We start from the raw sequence: 18944 nt of genomic DNA on the forward strand, positions 1-18944 counted from the left end.
CATCTGACTTTGGCTCAGGTCATGATCTTACAGCTAGCTCATGGTTCAAGCCCCGAGGGCTCTGTGCTGACTGGTCAGAGCCCGGAGCCTGCTTAGGATTCTGTCTCCCTCTCTCTCTGCCCCTCCTCCACTCGCACTTTGTCTTTCTCTCTCTGTCCCAAAAATAAACATTAAAAACATTTTTTAAATGAGACTAATACCATCTTAACAGAACCCATGAGTTTTGTCTAATACTCTCAGATATGTTAACTTGAACCTATCATAAAACTACAGATAATAAGAGAATAGAAAGAAGAAACACCAAGTGCTGACACCTATGATTTTCTTGGATCTTCTAGTCAAAGTTAAGGCTATCATCGTCTCAAATGCCCCATCCCCATTATGACATGTTTGTGGGTAGACGTATCTGTATCTGGGGCTGTAATCTGTGGTGACAAAATCAGCTAAAACCCCACAATCCTTGCCTACTTACAATTAGTATTCTACCAATTCAATCAGCCAGCTAAGATCACTTAAGCTTACCTGGGATCTGGAACTTAGTGCATTGAACATATCGAAAAATACAAAGCACGTGAATGTCATTGTTGTGTCTCGAGGTGTTATCACATTGTCTCGTAGCTGTCACGAGGAAAAAGAATGATTTTCAGTGGGTGAATTTAATGGACAAATACTGCATGCTTGTAAAAGGTTAATATTTTCTTTGCTTTAAAATGAAAGAGCTGTAGTCTAAGATATAAAACATATAAGCTGGCTATACTTCCTATATGCTATTTAAGAAAGTCACTAAGGAATAGCTGTAATTTAAATAAAGTAAAAAGTCTTCTCACAAACCACGTATTGGATATTAAAACAACTTTCTTTTTTGATGTAATAAAATAGCAGTAAGGACTCAGATTTTCTAGTTTCTCCCCAAATTTTAATATATTAATTTTTGTTGTACTGGTATGTCTCTGCAGATTTAAACTAGACTAATAAATGAATAAGCAATTCTATTAACCCATAAAGCCTGAAATCAAACTATTTTTAAATGTTTTTGTTATCATGTTTTCCAAAGAGCTCTCTTAACTTTCCAGGCTTCTATGTAAAACACCAAAAAAAGTGAATCCTATCATACAGAATGCATGTTATTAAGGCAGAGCTTTTCAAGTAACTATACCTCCCGCCAGAAGACAAACAAAGTCCCACAAACAATGATTATAGATGAAACAAGTATTTTAAGTATCAGGTTTTTGGTCAATATGCTGTCCTTCCAGTTTCGTGGAGGTTTACGAATGACATCTTTATCCACTGGTTCTACTCCAAGGCTTCAAAACAAATAGAAAAGTGAATTACTTCAAAGTTTTAGGTTTTGATTTGTTATTTTCATAATCCCATTAACCTCAATTATCCAGGAAATGAAATGTTTTCTTATGGAAACAAAATGTTGACCATAAAAACCTTGGCTATAATTACTCAAAAATAACCATGGATTTTATCACTCTTCCTTCTTTTACTCTTGGCATAGTTTTTATTTGGCATAGTTTGAAGGGAGATTGATGGTCAAATTTCAAAAAAATTGTCCAACTTCATTTACATATAAATTTACTTATTTCAAATATGGCCTGAAATACTAAGCTACCACGTAAACCCTGAAATACCTTTTTAGGCAAGGAGATTTTAAGTAGGATGACTTATTGTAATGGCTGCTGACATGCATCAGTCAATTATTCTTTCTGCTGGGAAGCAGCATCTAAGGCCCCATTACAGAAGAAAATACTTACATGCTTAAGTCTCAATACTTTCCCAAAGTCTCTAAAATTGACAAAGGAACCCAGGTAGTAACACTAAACTCAGGATTTCTCCATTACATCCCATTCTTAGAGACAAAAGCTTTCCTCCTGAGAACAGGAACTGTACCTATATACCCTGATCTGTTCTCAACTTAAGAATGGGTGGGGCGCCTGGGTGGCGCAGTCGGTTAAGCGTCTGACTTCAGCCAGGTCACGATCTCGCGGTCTGGGAGTTCGAGCCCCGCGTCAGGCTCTGGGCTGATTGCTCGGAGCCTGGAGCCTGTTTCCGATTCTGTGTCTCCCTCTCTCTCTGCCCCTCTCCCATTCATGCTCTGTCTCTCTCTGTCCCAAAAATAAATAAACGTTGAAAAAAAAAAAAAAATTAAAAAAAAAAAAAAAAAAAGAATGGGCATCTAACACAGTGCAAAAGCTCGGTCCATGACATGTCAACAAACACCCAAAGAGAGTAAATGATATATGCACACATCACACAATGTAAAACAAACGTGTTGCTGCATGATAGATTTCCAATCCTATCCATGAATAAAATATTAAAACTTAATCATCAGGATATCACACCCTCCTTGTCTTTCTACTAGCTCATGCATAAAAAAACTCTTACCTCTGAGCTGGAGGTCCATCCATAATTATATTGATCCACAAAATCTGCATGGCATTGAGAGGATTAGGAAAGTTCATTAATGTAGCCAATGAGATTAAAGTTAATGCTGCTATACTCCTGTTGAAAAAAAGTAATTGAAAAAAATCTGTCAGCATAGTATACTTCCTACTACTTTTATAGCACTTCCTTAGCATTTGAAAATCTCATTTTACTACTGCGCTTTTAAAGGAAGTCTGTATATCCAATTACCCTTTGCTTCATTCGGGTGTGAATATTCTGAAGCTAAAGTTAAACTTTATAATCCACAGCATTTAAATAAAGGATTTCAAGATGTTTAGATAATAACAAATAGAGGAAGATTTTAAACACTGAGTTCAGAATAGCTGTTACTACAGTATAGTTAACAGTTTCAACAATATTTTGGCAACTATTTTTTGACTACAGAAAAGCCCTTCTACTTTTGGAAAAAGATACCAAGGAAACACACTAAGATTTGACACTGCTTCCTTGGTTATTTCTGGAGCTAGTAAATAAACCACAAAGGTTTATACATTTTGATGATTACTTAGACATCATCTCTTTATCTTGCCATTTTTAATTTTAGGATAGAATTAATTTTCATTTTGGAAAAGTTACATATGAACAACACTCAGAAATAGCCAAAAAGCTTCTAAGCATTCTGCTTGAATTCTACTTGTCACATAATTTATCTATAAGACCCATGGTGACAAACTTCTTATAAACTTACGTGCTCAGTTGGAATCTAACAAAATTTTTAATGTTATTATAAATCCCTTTACCCTCTTCAATTGCAGACCTGAAAGTTAAAAAAAAATAAGTGATAATTATCATACAAAAATAAAGATATATCTACTCTAAAACACCATAGACCTACTTTTGAAAACAAGTTTCCAACTGATATAACACATCCATCATTAAAAAAGAGTCTGTTATTTTCTTCACATATTAAGATTAGAAACAAATATGGAAACATTATTCTGGTAAAGAATTAAAGTCACATCTGTGAAGCTCCACCTGAACTAATTTCATTATAGAATATTAAAATTCTTATTCTTAAAGATATTTCAACATTACAATCATAACACTGTCTTTTTACACAACAGACAATACTACACATTTATAACACTAAAATAATGAGCTTCTTTACCCCTTCAATTTTATTTTTCTTAAAGGTAAAGACGCATGCATGGTAAGGAATTAAATTAATGTATGTCAGGAATTAAATGGCAATAAAATATATTAGAAATCTAGCACATAAGCTACTATTGTTCCTACATACAATTAGAAATTCTGCTTTAGCAGAATTATATAAAGAACATGGTTTACAAAGATTCATTTAAATTCTCATTTGGTTAAATCTAGGAAAATACATGTTTTTTAAACAACTTCCCCTTCCTTTCAAGATTTTTATACAAGTCTCAGAATGCAAAGAAAAAAAAACAATATATCCCTATAAAAGCGTGGCAATTCAGAGCTCCCACATGCTCCACTTCAGGCCTCGATGGGTTAATGAAGTACCCTGGACATATAATTAGCATGTGTCACTGAACTGAGGAGGACTCAGGTTATCTAACAGGTGATTACCAAGTAACAAGAGTCAGGGGACCCCCACATGAACATTGTGCAACTGACATTACCAGGTATAACATAAGAATCTTAAATCAATTAGAAACCATGGCTGAAGGAGACAACGCTATTTAAAACATTATCACTTGTACCACTGACAACAGGGACAATTACAGACAGAAGGCAATAGGTATGGATAGAGATTTGATTATTTTAATACTTATTGTAAAGCCACACATATGCATATTTCTAATAGACTGAATTTAAGTAGAATAAAGGCTCCATTAAGGTTTACTGCTGTGCCACTACACTGGTGGCCAGAAAAATGTGACATCTGGCTGGCACTCAATAAATATTTCTTAAATGAGTGACTCTGCCATTTATTATATCCTTTTCATTCCATACAAATAATTTTCTTCGAAACTATACACTAGGCCATAAATAAAATTAATTAATCCTAGTAAAATAGTTCATCCACTGTGCACATATTTAAACAGTGACTATACTAATTCTTTTCCAGTTGAACTGTCTGGAGATGGGTACAGAAAAAGATGGGAAAAGATTCTCTGATGTGCATTCACTGAAACAAAACTTACATTATGGTTTGGAAATCATCATCCACAAGGATCATGTCTGCTGCCTCTTTGCAAACGTCTGTGCCAGTCTGACCCATTGCAACTCCAATGTCTGCAGCCTTCAGAGCAACTGCATCGTTGACTCCATCTCCTGTCATGGCCACAACTGAGCCGTTCTTCTGTAGAGACTGGAGTGGGGTGGGGGGGGGGGGGATTTTGATAAAAATGTTGCTTCCACAAAGATAAAGGGATAAATAACTCCTATTTTACTCATATAATAAAGACTGGAAACAAGACAGACCACCAATTTTTCAACAACCTTCAATATATGGAGGTGTTAAGATAAAGTTTAGAAAAAGTTTTTATTAATAGTCTCATGTGTGAGAACCATGTCTAAAGTCTGATCTAGAGTTAATTATACAGTGGCTCTCAGGGGCAATTTTGCCTTGTAGGGGACATTTGGCAATGTCTGGAGATATTTTTTACTATCATGACTGGATGCTACTAGCATCTAGAGGGTAGGGGCCAGGGATGCTGCTAAACATCCTACGAGGTACAGGACAGGCCCTCACAACAAAAAATCCAGCCCAAAATGTCAATAGTATGAAGGCTGAGAAACTTTTAACTAATGCAATGGAGGGCTATTGTGATTAAGAACTTAAGCCCTTTGGGGCGCCTGGGTGGCGCAGTAGGTTAAGCGTCCGACTTCAGCCAGGTCACGATCTCGCGGTCCGGGAGTTCGAGCCCCGCGTCAGGCTCTGGGCTGATGGCTCGGAGCCTGGAGCCTGTTTCCGATTCTGTGTCTCCCTCTCTCTCTGCCCCTCCCCCGTTCATGCTCTGTCTCTCTCTGTCCCAAAAATAAATAAACGTTGAAAAAAAAAAAAATTAAAAAAAAAAAAAAAAAAGAACTTAAGCCCTTTAACTAATGGATACTACGTCAGTTGCTTTGTATATATTTACTGATTAATATAAATAACCATAAGTTTTAAAACATTATTCCCTCATAATATCTCCTTGTCTTGCTCTATTTATTCAGTTTCTAAGCAATTACTGCTAATTACACTGGGATGATTTGGCTATGGACTCCTGTCAGAGCGTACAACTACAATGTCAATGGTTTAAAGAAGGTTGTACTTGCAGATATTTCATTCAAGGTTTCTTCTACATCTTCCTTTGCTAACTACATTCTCTATTAATGCTTCAATTTCAAGCTCTAAAAAAAAAATAATAATCACCTCTTTTGCTTCACAATACCTTTTACTTTAATGTTCTATCAACATTCCTAGTAATGCAATCATAATGAAAGACAAGAAGTAGCATTTTGGAGACAGCGATAAAACAATTGGATTTTTAGAGACCCACCTTAATAATTTTCATCTTGTGCCTGGGGCTAGCTCTGTAAAATACCGCAACCTGTAAAAACACAGGATACACTAAAAATCTTCAATGTTAAGAAATATCAGAATAACTCATGCATTTATGACCCAGATTTTTAAAAATTATCTATTTAAAGTATATTTACTTTGCCACAGAGATCAAGCTTAAGCAATAGGTCGTATCTGTTAAGACACTCATTTCACATGATCATTTCAAACTTTACCAACAGTAGCACCGGAAATACACAATCTAAACAAGTTATCCAATTTAACCCATTATGTTTAAAGTCTGAAGAGAAACAGCCTTATTCTTGAAATGTTTCAGAGACAGAGAAGGAAGAATTCACCTCCATATGTTTCTTCATTACACTGGCAAACAACAAAAATGGCCTTTTCCCTTCGTTCTGTCTTCAGGAAGGATAAAGAACAGCTGCCTTTTTTGCTGTTGTTGTGGTTTTGTTATTGTTGTTGTTTATAAAGTGTCAAGTGTCGGGGAGCCTGGGTGGCTCAGTTGGTTAAGCATCTGACTTCGGCTCAGGTCATGATCTCACGGTTCATGAGATTCAAGCCCCGCATCGAACTCTGTGCTGACAGCTCAGAGCCTGGAGCCTGCTTTGGATTCTGGGTCTCCCTCTCTCTCTCTGCCCCTCCTCTGGTCATGCTCTGCCTCTCTCTCTCAAAAAAATAAATAAACACTAAAAAAGTAATAAAAAATAAAGTGTCAAGTATCTGCTCATTCTCCCTCTTCATTTTAATTCTTTAGGTTCTCCTACACTATATCTCCAACAGTTTATATGATCTTATCCCTCCAAACCATGCATTTAATTCCCTTTTCTGATGCCATCTCCTGGTCTCCTCAAACCCCTTCACTGTGCCCCAAAGGCAGATATCAACAACATCCCCTGTATCCTCCACTTTTGCACATTGCTCTAACCTAATTTTGCACACAGCAAAGCCATCCCTACGGTCCTCTCAAAGAGTACCACCAGGAGAGCCTAGACAGGGGTAGGTGTCTTTCATTCCCCCTTTTTTATTCATAAAACCTCAGTTTTGAAGGTCACAGGATACTATACTTCCTACTAACTGCAGGCATTCACTGCTCCAGGTCACTCCCCCATGTTTCACAAAATGTTTTTCAGATTTTTTTTTTAATGAATACAATGTTGTATTAGTTTCACGTGTACAACACAGTGATTCACAATTTTATACGTTACACAATGCTCACCATAAGAGTAGTTACCATCTATCACTACACATTATTATAACACTATGGACTATGTTCCTTACATCGTACTTCTCATCCCTGTGACTTAATGAACTTCTGTTTCACTGTCACTCTTTCCAACAACACTTTCCAACAACACTTAAGTCACGGCGATTTTAATAACTACATAATATACCATTCTTCTCCCTACTGTCCTAGAGGATTAGTTCATACTAAGTTTTCTCTCCTCATACTTCCAATTTATCACCATCTCCAACCCTAGGCTCCGTTGACAACTTTGCTTCCCACTTCAAAGAAAACAGAATGAGGAAAGAACTTCTGTAATTCCCACCATCCAATATCTGTATCCAAGCACTATCCTTTCTCTCCTTTTATTATAGATGAACTAAATATGCTCCTAGCACACGGGTCAAATATTCTACCTTCTGACCTATTTAAAGATCATTGCTCCAGAAATTCTATCCTCTCTTGCATCAAAATCTTTTCCTCACTGATGCATCGTTATCATCAGTATACAAACATTTGATTATTTCTTCCATTTAAATAAAAACAAAACCAAAAACTTCCCTTCTTGTTTTGGGCACTACCCTACATTTTCCTCCTTCTTTATAGCAAAACTCCTCTGTACTTGCCATCTCCCATTTCCCCTCTTCTCATGCTCTCCTGACTCCATCCCAGTTGGGCCGCTGCCCCCACCACTGCGCTGAAACCCCTGCTGAAGACTATTAAAGACGACCTGCTTTGCTCACACCAGTGGTCATTTCTTTTCTGACTTACGCTCTCAGCAGCACGATAACATAGCCGGTAATTCCCTCCTCCTGAGATACTTTCTGCTCTTGGCTTCCATGATCACCCTATAGTCTCCTGGTCTTCCTCCTACCTTTCTGGCTGCCCCTCTTTTGCAGGCTCCTCCGGACCTCCCTGAAGTCTGAATCTTGGAATATTTCAGGACTCAGTTCTTAGATTCCTCTCTACAAAAGGTCTAAGAATCTCCACCTGTCCCTAGGTGATCTCATCCAGCCTTAGAGATTTAGATTTTATTTTTATGCATTTTTGTCTTCAGCCCCAGTATCTCTTCTAAAATCCAGACCAGTGAAATTAATCCACCCACCTATTCCAAAGTTCCTTTTGGATGTCTCATCTAAGACTTAAAAATATCACAAACTGAACCCGTTATTTCCCAAAATACATGTCCTTCATATCCTCTGCTAATGGCAAGTATATCCTCCTACTCGCTCCGGCTCAATTCCTCCTCTTCTCTCACATGCCACAAGCAGTTTAACAGCAAATCCTATTGGCTCCATCCTCAAATAAATCCAAACTTCAACCTCCTTACTCTAAACCCATTGCCAATACTCTGGGCCAATATATGAACTGATTTTTTATTTCTGCCCTTGTCTCCTGCAGTCTCTTCTCAACGAAGTGACCACAGTGAAACTGCTAAAACAGAAGCCAGATCACATCTGTCTTCTGCTCAAAACCCTCCAATGACTTCCTATCTTCCTCAGAATGAAAGCCAAAGCCCATTACTACCTACCCCTTCCTCCTCATTTGTCTTTTTTCACCTAAACTACACCTACTCGGCCTCCACCCTGTTCCTTAAACACACCAGGCACACTCGCCTCAAGGTCTTTGCACGTGTGTTCCCTCGTCTGGAGTGCTCTTTCCTCAGATATTACATGGGCTGCTCCTTTGTCAAGCAGTTTCTCGGTAATAAGGTCTTTCCTAGTCATGTTATCTAAAAATTTCAATTTACCTCTTCAATCTTTCCTCTCTCTACTCCCTGCTTTTGTTGGTGCTCCTTAGCACTTATCTGACACAATGTATATATTTACTTATCTTAGACTATAAGGTCCCTGAAGGCAGTCCTCTATAAATACATATAAAATGAATAAATCACTGAATTTAGTACCATCAAATAGACTGTACCCAGTTTCTCTCCCAATTTTAATAAAGGTCTAAAACAAAAGAGGATTATTTTCTTAGGCAAAAGACTCAATCTAACTGTAACATCACATTACTACTTATGCCTAGGGCCTTTAGATACCATGAATCACATAAATCATATTTGGAGAATATATTTCCTTTTTAAAAAGCTCAAAATCCTTTGGACTCTTTAGTATGTCATTAAAAAGGACTAAAGGACATCTGTATTGAAAGTATATTGCTACCTTCTGAGTGACAATTCAATATTACTGCAGAAATTAATCATATAGCACACAGCATTGAAATACAGGAGTATTTAGCAAAGACTGCAGATTTTCCAGAATATTTAAATCAAAGGCTAATTACCACCACTCAGGTTGAACAGAGTAAAATTTTGCCTTTGTTACACTAACTGCACGTCATTTGAACCATCGCAAATCATGCCATTATATCACTGACAATGGCAGCCACAAGGACATGCCAACCGTTGGACTGAAAGCATATTTCTTTTGTACACTAACAAATTACTTGACGTGCAGCCGGTATACCTACGACCTGATATAAGATTTTACTATTTCAAAGGTTTGATGGCAACTCAAAAATAAGAGCAGCAGTTTCGAGACCAAGCAGATTTTAATGAAAACTCAGTTGGTGCTTTGCATGTGGTACAGAGTAAAATTTGTTCTTAAAGCACCAGAAGAGCAGACCAATCTTTTAGGTGACTAAAAACACTAAATTTAGTGACTCAAAATTATGGCCTAAAGAAAAAAGATTTAAAACAAAACAATATGGAAAGGACTAGAGACTGAGCTACATCACTGTATCACAGAGCTAAGATTAGACTTGGGGGTAACTGAATTTCCTCTATTCATAATCTTTTCACCTTTATATCCGTTTCTCTACTTAACAACAAAAAAAGAATATACGGATTAAAGATAAAGCACACAATAAAATCATGTACCTTGGAAGCAAGAGGGAAAAAGATAGGATGAGGACAGGATGGTAAAAGGACAGTGGAAAAGAAATAGAACTTTGAAAAGGAGCAGGTTTAGGGAATAATTTTTTCTCTTCTCATTGGTCCTTCTTTATAGTGTCATATTTGTGGTTAGCACTCACAGGTTGTTTTTTTGTTTTTTTTAATGTTTATTTATTTATTTGAGAGAGAGCAAGCAGGGGAGGGGCAGAGAGAAAAGAGAGAGAAGGAATCAAAGAATCCCAAGCAGGCTCCACGTTCAGCACAGAGCCCAATGCAGGGCTCAAACTCACAACCGTGAGGTCATGATCTGAGCAGAAATCAAGAGTTGGATGCTTAACCAGCTGAGCCACCCAGGCACCCCATCACTCACAGCTGGTCAACATTTATAGACAAGGGTGCTAGCAAAAGGAAGTTAAGAAGAATACAGGAAAATACTGAAGGAGAAATTAATGAAAAATATTCCTGGAATTAAAATAACCTGCTGAAGTTTCCCCAATCTTCCAGGAAAGATATAAAGATACCAGATGCATTGAAGAAAAGAAAAAAAACAAAAACAAAACACAGGTGACTGAAATAAAATATTTACAACCTACCAAAAACCAACAGCACACAGATTGGGGATTCTATTACAGGAATTTGATTAATAGTTTTGGTAGTAATACAAATGAAGGTATTGCTATTAAAAAGAACAAAAGAGGATGTCCACTTCTATTGATGGGAAATATAGGACACACTACAAGAAATCATAAACAAAAAACATTGAGAACTCCTAGATGGACTTTCTAAATAATTACACAAAATTGAGTTTCCATGCTACTCTTTTGTTGGCTCTAGGTTAAAAGGACAGAGTAATGTTAGAAATGAAATATGAGACTGAATTATGGAAAGAGGAAGCTAAAAAACATTTTAGTAAGGAAAAGAATTAATATGATTTAGTACATGTGGGGAAATCTCAGTAAGCTGGCAATTTAGAAGTTTTTTGCTTTTAACACTAATAAAAGAAAAGCCATTCAAACTGGTATGAAGTAAAAGCATTAGACCAAGTATATATGTTGGCTGTAAGAGAGTTCCATAAACGTAAGATGAAGTGGGGAAGAAAACAAGTTACAGGATAAGGGCAGTCCACCTAAGCTCAAAGAGCTAAAACAATTCATTAATAGTATTTGCAGAAAAGATTTAGGTATTCAAAAGAAATACCTCGAAGGGAGCTCTGGTATTTATGGAATTCCTCCTTAGAATAGGACAAGGTGAAGCAATTCAGTAAGCTTCTCACAAAGCTTAGGTTTTATATTGTTTTAGTCTCTTTGGAATAGCATCAGGGTATCTGCCATAATTAATGCATAAAAACTGTTATCTGGAAAAGACGTAATTTGCCCAGGCTGATGGTGTAATTTGTAATTTGCAATTTGCCTCTTCCTTCTCTAAGTACCTTGAAGTTGGTTTCCAGAGTTCATTAGCATTTTTATCAGAGAGCCCAGAGAGTGAACCAAGAAAGCAAATAAAATGAAACTTCAAATCTGTCAATTTCACTACTTGTCACCATCTCTGGGAATAGGTTTGGAAGAAAAGGTTGAACAAAGGTCTAATGGGAAAATGTTTAATTAACTGCAGATTTCACATATATTGACTAATGTACACTCTGTCCCAATACCCCTAGGTAACCTAGTACAGAATTTATTCTTTCAGAAATAAATGTCAGGAAGAAACTATCACGAAAGGACACACACACACACACACACACACACACACACACACACAGTCGTGTTCAAATATGGAAACAGCTTCCTCACTAAATGTAAAATAAAGCAAACACACACACTGCTCCCAGATGCTCTGAAAACAGCATTCATGAGTAACTAGAGCTTCAGCAAGAGAAAACAAATGAGTAAAAGAGCACATTTCTACTAGTTACTGTATCTAAAATCTAAGCACAAGTGAGGCTGATGGCCCAGGGACTTAATGCTACTGTAAGAAGCACAGTTTGTGGAAATATAAGCTAAACCTTTTCAGAGGACAATTCACCAATATGTGCTAAGCATTTTATAAATGTGTTGGTCATCAGTCCAATCTTTTCACATGAAGAAATTTATTCTACAGAAATAATCAGAGATAGGCACAAAGTCATGTACAATAATATTTAATGAATCAGTAAGCAACAGATGACAAAGTCAGAAGTCACACAGACCTGGACTCCCAGTCCCAATGCCACTGCTATCACTTATCAGCTCTGAGATTTCAGATTAGTATCCCAAATTCTCTGGGCCTCAGTTTCTTCATCTGTAAAAATGGGTCTGCCCATCTCTTATAAGATGGCTATTAGAAGTAAATATATAACGTATGTAATATATGAATTGCCTGGTACATGGTAAATGGTTGCTTACTCTTATTATCCTTGAAGCATTGTTTACAGTAACAAAAAATAAATGGAAGTTAAAATTTCAACACAAAAATGATTATATAACTATGTATTTGCTGTGTGTTTATACACACATAATATATCCAAGCAAAATACTGTGCACCCATTAAAAACATGTTTTATAATGATAACTTACGACTACAGAAATGCTGATGTTAAATGAAATGTTCACATTTATAACACTATTAAGTTCCAACCAGGTTTTGTCAAAACACATTTTTAAAAAAACACATGGGTTGGGGCACCTGGGTGGCTCAGTCACTTAAAGCAGCCGACTTCAGCTCAGGTTATGATCTTGCGGTCTAGGAGTTCGAGTCTCATGTAGGGCTCCATGCTGACAGCTCACAGCCTGGAGCCTGCTTTGGATTCTGTGTCTCCCTCTCTCTGCCCCTCCCCTGCTTGCTCCCTATCTCTCTCTCTCTCTCAAAAATAATAAACATTAAAAATAAAAAAAAAAGACATGGGTTAACTTATTTTATTATTTTGTATGCTCTGCACAACCTTTGAGTATCTGGATTGTTTGCAGGTAGTTTCCATTCTAGCTCTTTTCTAGGTTTTCAGTTTTTCTACAATGAACATATACTACTAATGAACAAATTTTCTAATCAGAAAATTGTATTATAAAAAGCTTTGAGTTAAGATGTGGAATTAACCTAAGAAAATTCAGTGTTCTAACTATGTAACTTGCAGTTTTGAGTGTAAAATAAGTGAAGAAGGTAGCACATTTTATTACCGTCAATGAATAAGTAGAATATGCCTAATAAAATAAATGTCAGATAAGCACTTATTTTAAAGGATACATAATTACATGTACATAAATAGGTTAAATAACAATGAGAACAAGAAATTCGAACTGTCAAGACCTTAGATGTAATAATGCTGCCTATCCCTTATGGGGCGCTTCCTACAGGACCTGTGTACCCACAAATCAGTCTTTGAAGTCCCCCGGAAAACATCCTAAGATAATAAAATAATCTTACACTTGAAGGCTCTGAAGAAGTTGCCTGTGTTATAGAAGAGGAGATACTTTTCCTATAAACAATTTGTTAGAAAAGCATTACAATCAACGGTAAAAAAGGTATTTCAAAGAAAAAAAGCAGTCTTTTTTTTCCAATTTATTTAAACTAAAAGAAAAAAAAAAGAGTCTTTTCAACAGATGGTGCTGAATAATTGAACATCCATCTGCAAAAAACTGAACCTTAACCCATTTCTCACAACATACACAAAAATTCAAATTGGATCACAGACCTTAGTGTAAAACCTAAAAATGTAACACTTTTGGAAGAAAATATAGGTAAAAAAAAAAATCTTTGTGACACTGGGTTAAGCAGAGTATTCTTAGAGAAGACATCAAAATCATGATCCATAAAAGAAAAATAAATTAGACTTCATCAGAATTTGAAACCTCTGCTCTCTGAAAGAGTGCTAAAAGAATAAAAAAATAGGCCACTAGGAAAAAATATTTCAAATCAAATATCTGGTAAAGGACTTGTATATATAATATATAAAGAACTCTCAAATTCAGTAAGAAAACAGACACAATTTTTAAAAAAAATAGGCAGAGCAGACACTTCACTAAACAAGGTATCTAAATGGCAAATAAGCACATGGAAAGATACTCAACATCATTAATTGTGAGGGAAATGCAAATTAAAACCACAAGAAGATACTACTATAAACCTATTAGGATGGGGTGTGGGGGAACTAACAATCCCGTGTGCTAGGGAGGATGCAGAGCAATCAGAACTTGAAAACATTGCTAGTGGGAACACAAATAATAAAGCCACCTTAGAAAACAACTTGGCAGTTTCTTACAAGGTTAAGCATATACTAACCATGTGACCCAGCAACTACTCTTAGGTATTTATCCATGAGAAATGAAAATTTATTTTCATACAAAAATCTAAACACAAATGTTTATAGTAGCTTTATTAATAATCAACAAAACCTGGAAATAATACAAATGTCTTTAAACCCGGGAACAAGTAACATTCCCCCAAACACTGGTATACTACTCAGCAATTAAAAGAACAAACTATTAATACTCACAACCAACATGGATAAATCTCAAAGCATTATGCTAAATAGAAGAAGAAATTCAAAGCCTCATACTATAGGATTCCATTTTTAGAGTATTGTGGAAAAGGCAAAACTATAGGGACAGAAAACAAATCAGCAGTTGCCAAGTGCTAAAAGTAGAGAGAGGAGTTGACTATAAAAAGGCACAAGCGAATTTGGGAATATAATCGAACTGTTCTATATCTTGATTGTGGCTGGTTGCAAGACTGCACGCATTTGCATTTGTCAAAACTTAGAAATGTACGTTAAAAAGGGTAAATTCTACTGTATGTAAATGATACCTCAATTTTTCAAAAAAGCATTAAATACTCATGCTACAATTAAATCAAAGGGGTAAGAAATACAAAGTAATGGTCTCTCTCCACTCTGTATTTTTTACATACAATACAACCACTTAACCTTCATAGCACCTTCCTCAGAGGAAAGCTGGTTCCTGCTAAAGTTAACAAATGTGTGCTGGTATTCATAATGATCATAAATAATAAATACTCTCAATACATCATAAATATTCTCAATGATAAGGCTGACTTCAGTGCTAAGATTTAATTTCAGGATGTGGTTCAATAAATTTGGTGGTCCTGTCTCCATTGTTCCCAAACAGTTTCATTAAGATAACAGTAGAAATGTTGACACTTAGAATAAGGTTTTTCCACCTAAAAGGTGGCCTACCTTCGGTACTATCTGTGAAAGCTGCTGGACATCCATTGCATCTATTTCTTCTCCTGAGACTGACTGGGAAGTTTTGGAATACAATCCCAGACGACTAGCTAAAGTAAAATGGGAGAGAAAACATAATTGAACAAATTAGTTTTGCTTGGGGCCCCTGGGGGCTCGGTTCAGCATCCGACTCTTGATTTTGGCTCAGGTCATGGTCCCAGGGCCATGGGTTCAAGCCCATATCAGGCTCCATGCTGAGCATGGGGTTGGCTTGGGATTTTCTCTCTCTCCCTCTGCCCCTTTCACACCGCCCCCCCCCCCCCACCTCCTGCTCACACTCTTGCGTTCTCTCTGTCTCTAAAACCAAAAACAAAACAAAAAATTAGTCTTGCTTGCTAGGCTACTCAACATAACGCTCACTTAATGTGATTTGTTATCCATTCTCTTTTTAGGTATAAAATGTCTTTGTATCAAGGGATCATAAGACAAATTACTAGTAAGGCAAACCTATATGAATTAATAAAAAGTCTGGCGTTTTCTTTCTGGCGTTTTGTTTATATTTAATAAAGAATTTTCACTATTTAAACTACTATACCCGGGGCGCCTGGGTGGCGCAGTCGGTTAAGCGTCCGACTTCAGCCAGGTCACGATCTCGCGGTCCGGGAGTTCGAGCCCCGCATCAGGCTCTGGGCTGATGGCTCAGAGCCTGGAGCCTGTTTCCGATTCTGTGTCTCCCTCTCTCTCTGCCCCTCCCCCGTTCATGCTCTGTCTCTCTCTGTCCCAAAAATAAATAAACGTTGAAAAAAAAAAATTAAAAAAAAAAATAAACTACTATACCTAAGAACTGAAACAAGGCCAATAGCTTTTGCTTAGCAGCTCAATTTTTTTAATTTTTTTAAGTGTATTTATTTATTTTGAGAGAGAGAAAGAGAGAGAGAGAGAGAGAAAGAGAGAGAGAGAGAGAGAGAGAGAGAGAGAGAGAGAAAATCCCAAGGAAGCTCCACACTGTCAGTGCAGAGCCAGACGTGGGGCTCGAACTCATGAACTGTGAGACTGAGATCATGACTGGAGCCAAAGTCAAGAGTCAGATGCTTAACCGACTGAGCCACTCAAGAGCCCTAGCAGCTCAATTTTAACATAGATCTGAATGCATTTTAAGTAAAGTATCCAAAGCCAGACAAAACAGTGGTGGATCTGTGATAATCACGTAGTATATGCAAGTGAAAATAAATGTTTAAAGGTTTTTCTAGGTATAACTTTCCCAACAATGTTATGTTTCTGGCGACATATTCTTCTTAGCATAAAATATGAAACTCCTATTCCAGGCTCTCATCATATTATCAAAATCAGAATTAATGGACTTAGCAAGCTTAAATTTATCAGTATGAATTATAGTTTATAAACTCCAGAATATTAATTTTCAGTGTCCTTTTTTTCCTCTTATTACTTCTTAAGGTAATCTTGAATAGCATTCAAGCGACAAAAGCATATACATAGTGTAATAACAGAAATATTTATACAAGCTATTTTCTTTCAAACTAGGTCCAAGTCAAAGTCTGCTTTAAAAATTATCCTCAAGTTGAAAGGGAAAACTAAATTTCGTTTCCTTTCATGTGCATAATCTAGTACTTTTATCCACAGCATAGTGGATTATGAGATTAAAAATAATAAACTATTCTTTTGTGAATAAAATACATGTGATTTCCTAACAGTTTAGCTATGTATTTGCAATTAACAGCATTACTTTTGAACCTAAAATAAATTTTTCCCACAATTTTATATAGAATATGAGCAAATAAGAGTCCATTTTAATTGCATAATGTCAATATTACGTGTACATGCTTCATATCTAATGGTTCACAAAGCTATGTGCACTGCAGTTAATTTCAGAAAAACTATTTTTAAAAAAAACAAAAAGACCAAAAAGGCAACAGCCTAGTTATACCAATTGCAACTGCAGTCTCCTGTGAGTCTCCAGTAATCATTTTTATTGACACTCCTGAGGCAATGAGTGTTGTGACAGCTTCTTTCACACCAGTTCTAGGAGGATCAATGATTCCCACCAGGCCAAGAAATGTCAGCTGTCCCAGTTCTGGACCAGAAGCTAAAGCTAGAACTGAGGAAATAAAAAAATCAAAAAAAGGAAATGTGAGTCGCATAGCATTATAATTTACTTGACAAAAGCTAGAGACAAATCACTTAAGACTGTAATCTCATAGTAGTTATTATATAATCATTAAATAACCAAATTATTACATGTTAAAACATTAATTTAATGGTTCTAGATAATGGGGTTGCTTTAAGCTATTAAAAATTAAAAGGAATCAGACTAAAGTATAAGTAGAGATGGCAAGTAAGAAGTGAAAAAGAATGTTTTTATAAAGTGACTACGTGTGGCTCCTCTAAATATCACCTATTAGATCTTTAGAAAATATAATTAGTTATTTGGAGAAACTATGGGTTTGCTGAGCTTTGAAAATAGTTTTAAACAGACACCTCAGAGGGGGGTTGCTACTAATGTATCTTCATCTTTCCATTTTATAGGTCTCCAGAACACTGAAGGCTTGGAGAGAAGACTTATTAATTAATTATACATAACATGTAACAATTTCATACATGACAAACCCTGGGAGGTTAATTTAATCTGTAAAGTGACTATAAAACCACTAATAACAGTAGTTTGATTTCTCTCACTCTTTTCATAACATTGACAGGTATGTCTTATTTGTAACTTTGGTTCTCTAAGAATATCTAAATAACATCACCATATCATTATTTGTGTCATCCCTGGACACTTAAGATACAACACAAACTACTATTCATTTCCAAATATCATTTAGCTTAGTCTCACAACTCTGGTAACTACCTTATGAGCCAAAGAGATGTGTCTCCATCTGGAATATTATTAGACTGAACAACTTACAGAAAAAAAAAAATACACACACACAAAAAAGCACACCAACTGAACATATGTATCTCCTAGGGAAACTGAAAAGTCATAACCATGATCACGAACAGTATCCATTCTTATTTAAGCAGAAGGTTCAAAGGATTAGATATATTTGGAAAACCAAGGTTAGAGGCAAATGACTTCTATTTTTCCGATGTCAGAGTCATAGACCTAACTATGTAGATGTGTGCCCCAAAGGCTTTCACCCTGGAGACAATGAGCCTCCTGACAGTCCCTGGTGTTGAAACAGAGGCAGAAGACAACAGAAGGAGATAGTGAGTACCAATTCCTATGTCACCAAACCCTAAGAAAGGGAGATCAGCTCCTGGCGCTCTCAGTAGAGGGGTGGTATTAGCCTAAAGGTTAATACCCTGTATTTATTTGTTTCCTCAGCACAAATGAAGATGCACTGCTGCTGTTCAGGACAAGGGTAGGTAGACTTTTTTCGTGTGGAGGGTCCCCAACTAAAACATAAAAACAGAACAGACTCTGACTTCAAAATTAAGAACCACGTGTATTTAAGAAACTTAAATTTTGTAAGATGTAACCTAAGTATGTATCAGGTTAAATCTGAAGTCTTCCTATTCCCCTTATGTTAATTTCAGAAGGAGGAGAAAGCGGAGCTTAAGCACAGGAAAAGACATGCAGCAAGAGGCAAAAGACCAGAGTGTTTCCTAAAGCCCTGGGAGAGAGATTTTCTCGCTACCAACTCTGGTCTGTTTCACAATGTTACAACACCAAACCACACACACACATACACACACACCAACAAAGACCTCCATAATC

General features: G+C 36.5%; 1 protein-coding gene across 4 annotated transcripts in view; it reads right to left on the reverse strand.

Annotated features, from left to right (window-relative positions):
* The window catches only part of ATP2C1 (ATPase secretory pathway Ca2+ transporting 1), a 173601-nt gene that overhangs the window by 20195 nt on the left and 134462 nt on the right, over window positions 1–18944 (reverse strand). For all 4 annotated transcript variants that reach the window (XM_043595410.1, XM_043595411.1, XM_043595412.1 and 1 more), the window contains 8 exons: window positions 17154–17324; window positions 15221–15318; window positions 5916–5966; window positions 4575–4741; window positions 3140–3208; window positions 2392–2508; window positions 1157–1304; window positions 523–618 (listed from right to left, as the gene is read on the reverse strand). In XM_043595410.1, the coding sequence (XP_043451345.1) occupies window positions 523–618; window positions 1157–1304; window positions 2392–2508; window positions 3140–3208; window positions 4575–4741; window positions 5916–5966; window positions 15221–15318; window positions 17154–17324 (917 nt within the window). The remainder of the gene's footprint in view (window positions 1–522; window positions 619–1156; window positions 1305–2391; window positions 2509–3139; window positions 3209–4574; window positions 4742–5915; window positions 5967–15220; window positions 15319–17153; window positions 17325–18944) is intronic.

This window comes from Prionailurus bengalensis, chromosome C2 (genome assembly GCF_016509475.1).
Source record: "Prionailurus bengalensis isolate Pbe53 chromosome C2, Fcat_Pben_1.1_paternal_pri, whole genome shotgun sequence".
NCBI classification, from domain to species: Eukaryota; Metazoa; Chordata; class Mammalia; order Carnivora; family Felidae; genus Prionailurus; species Prionailurus bengalensis.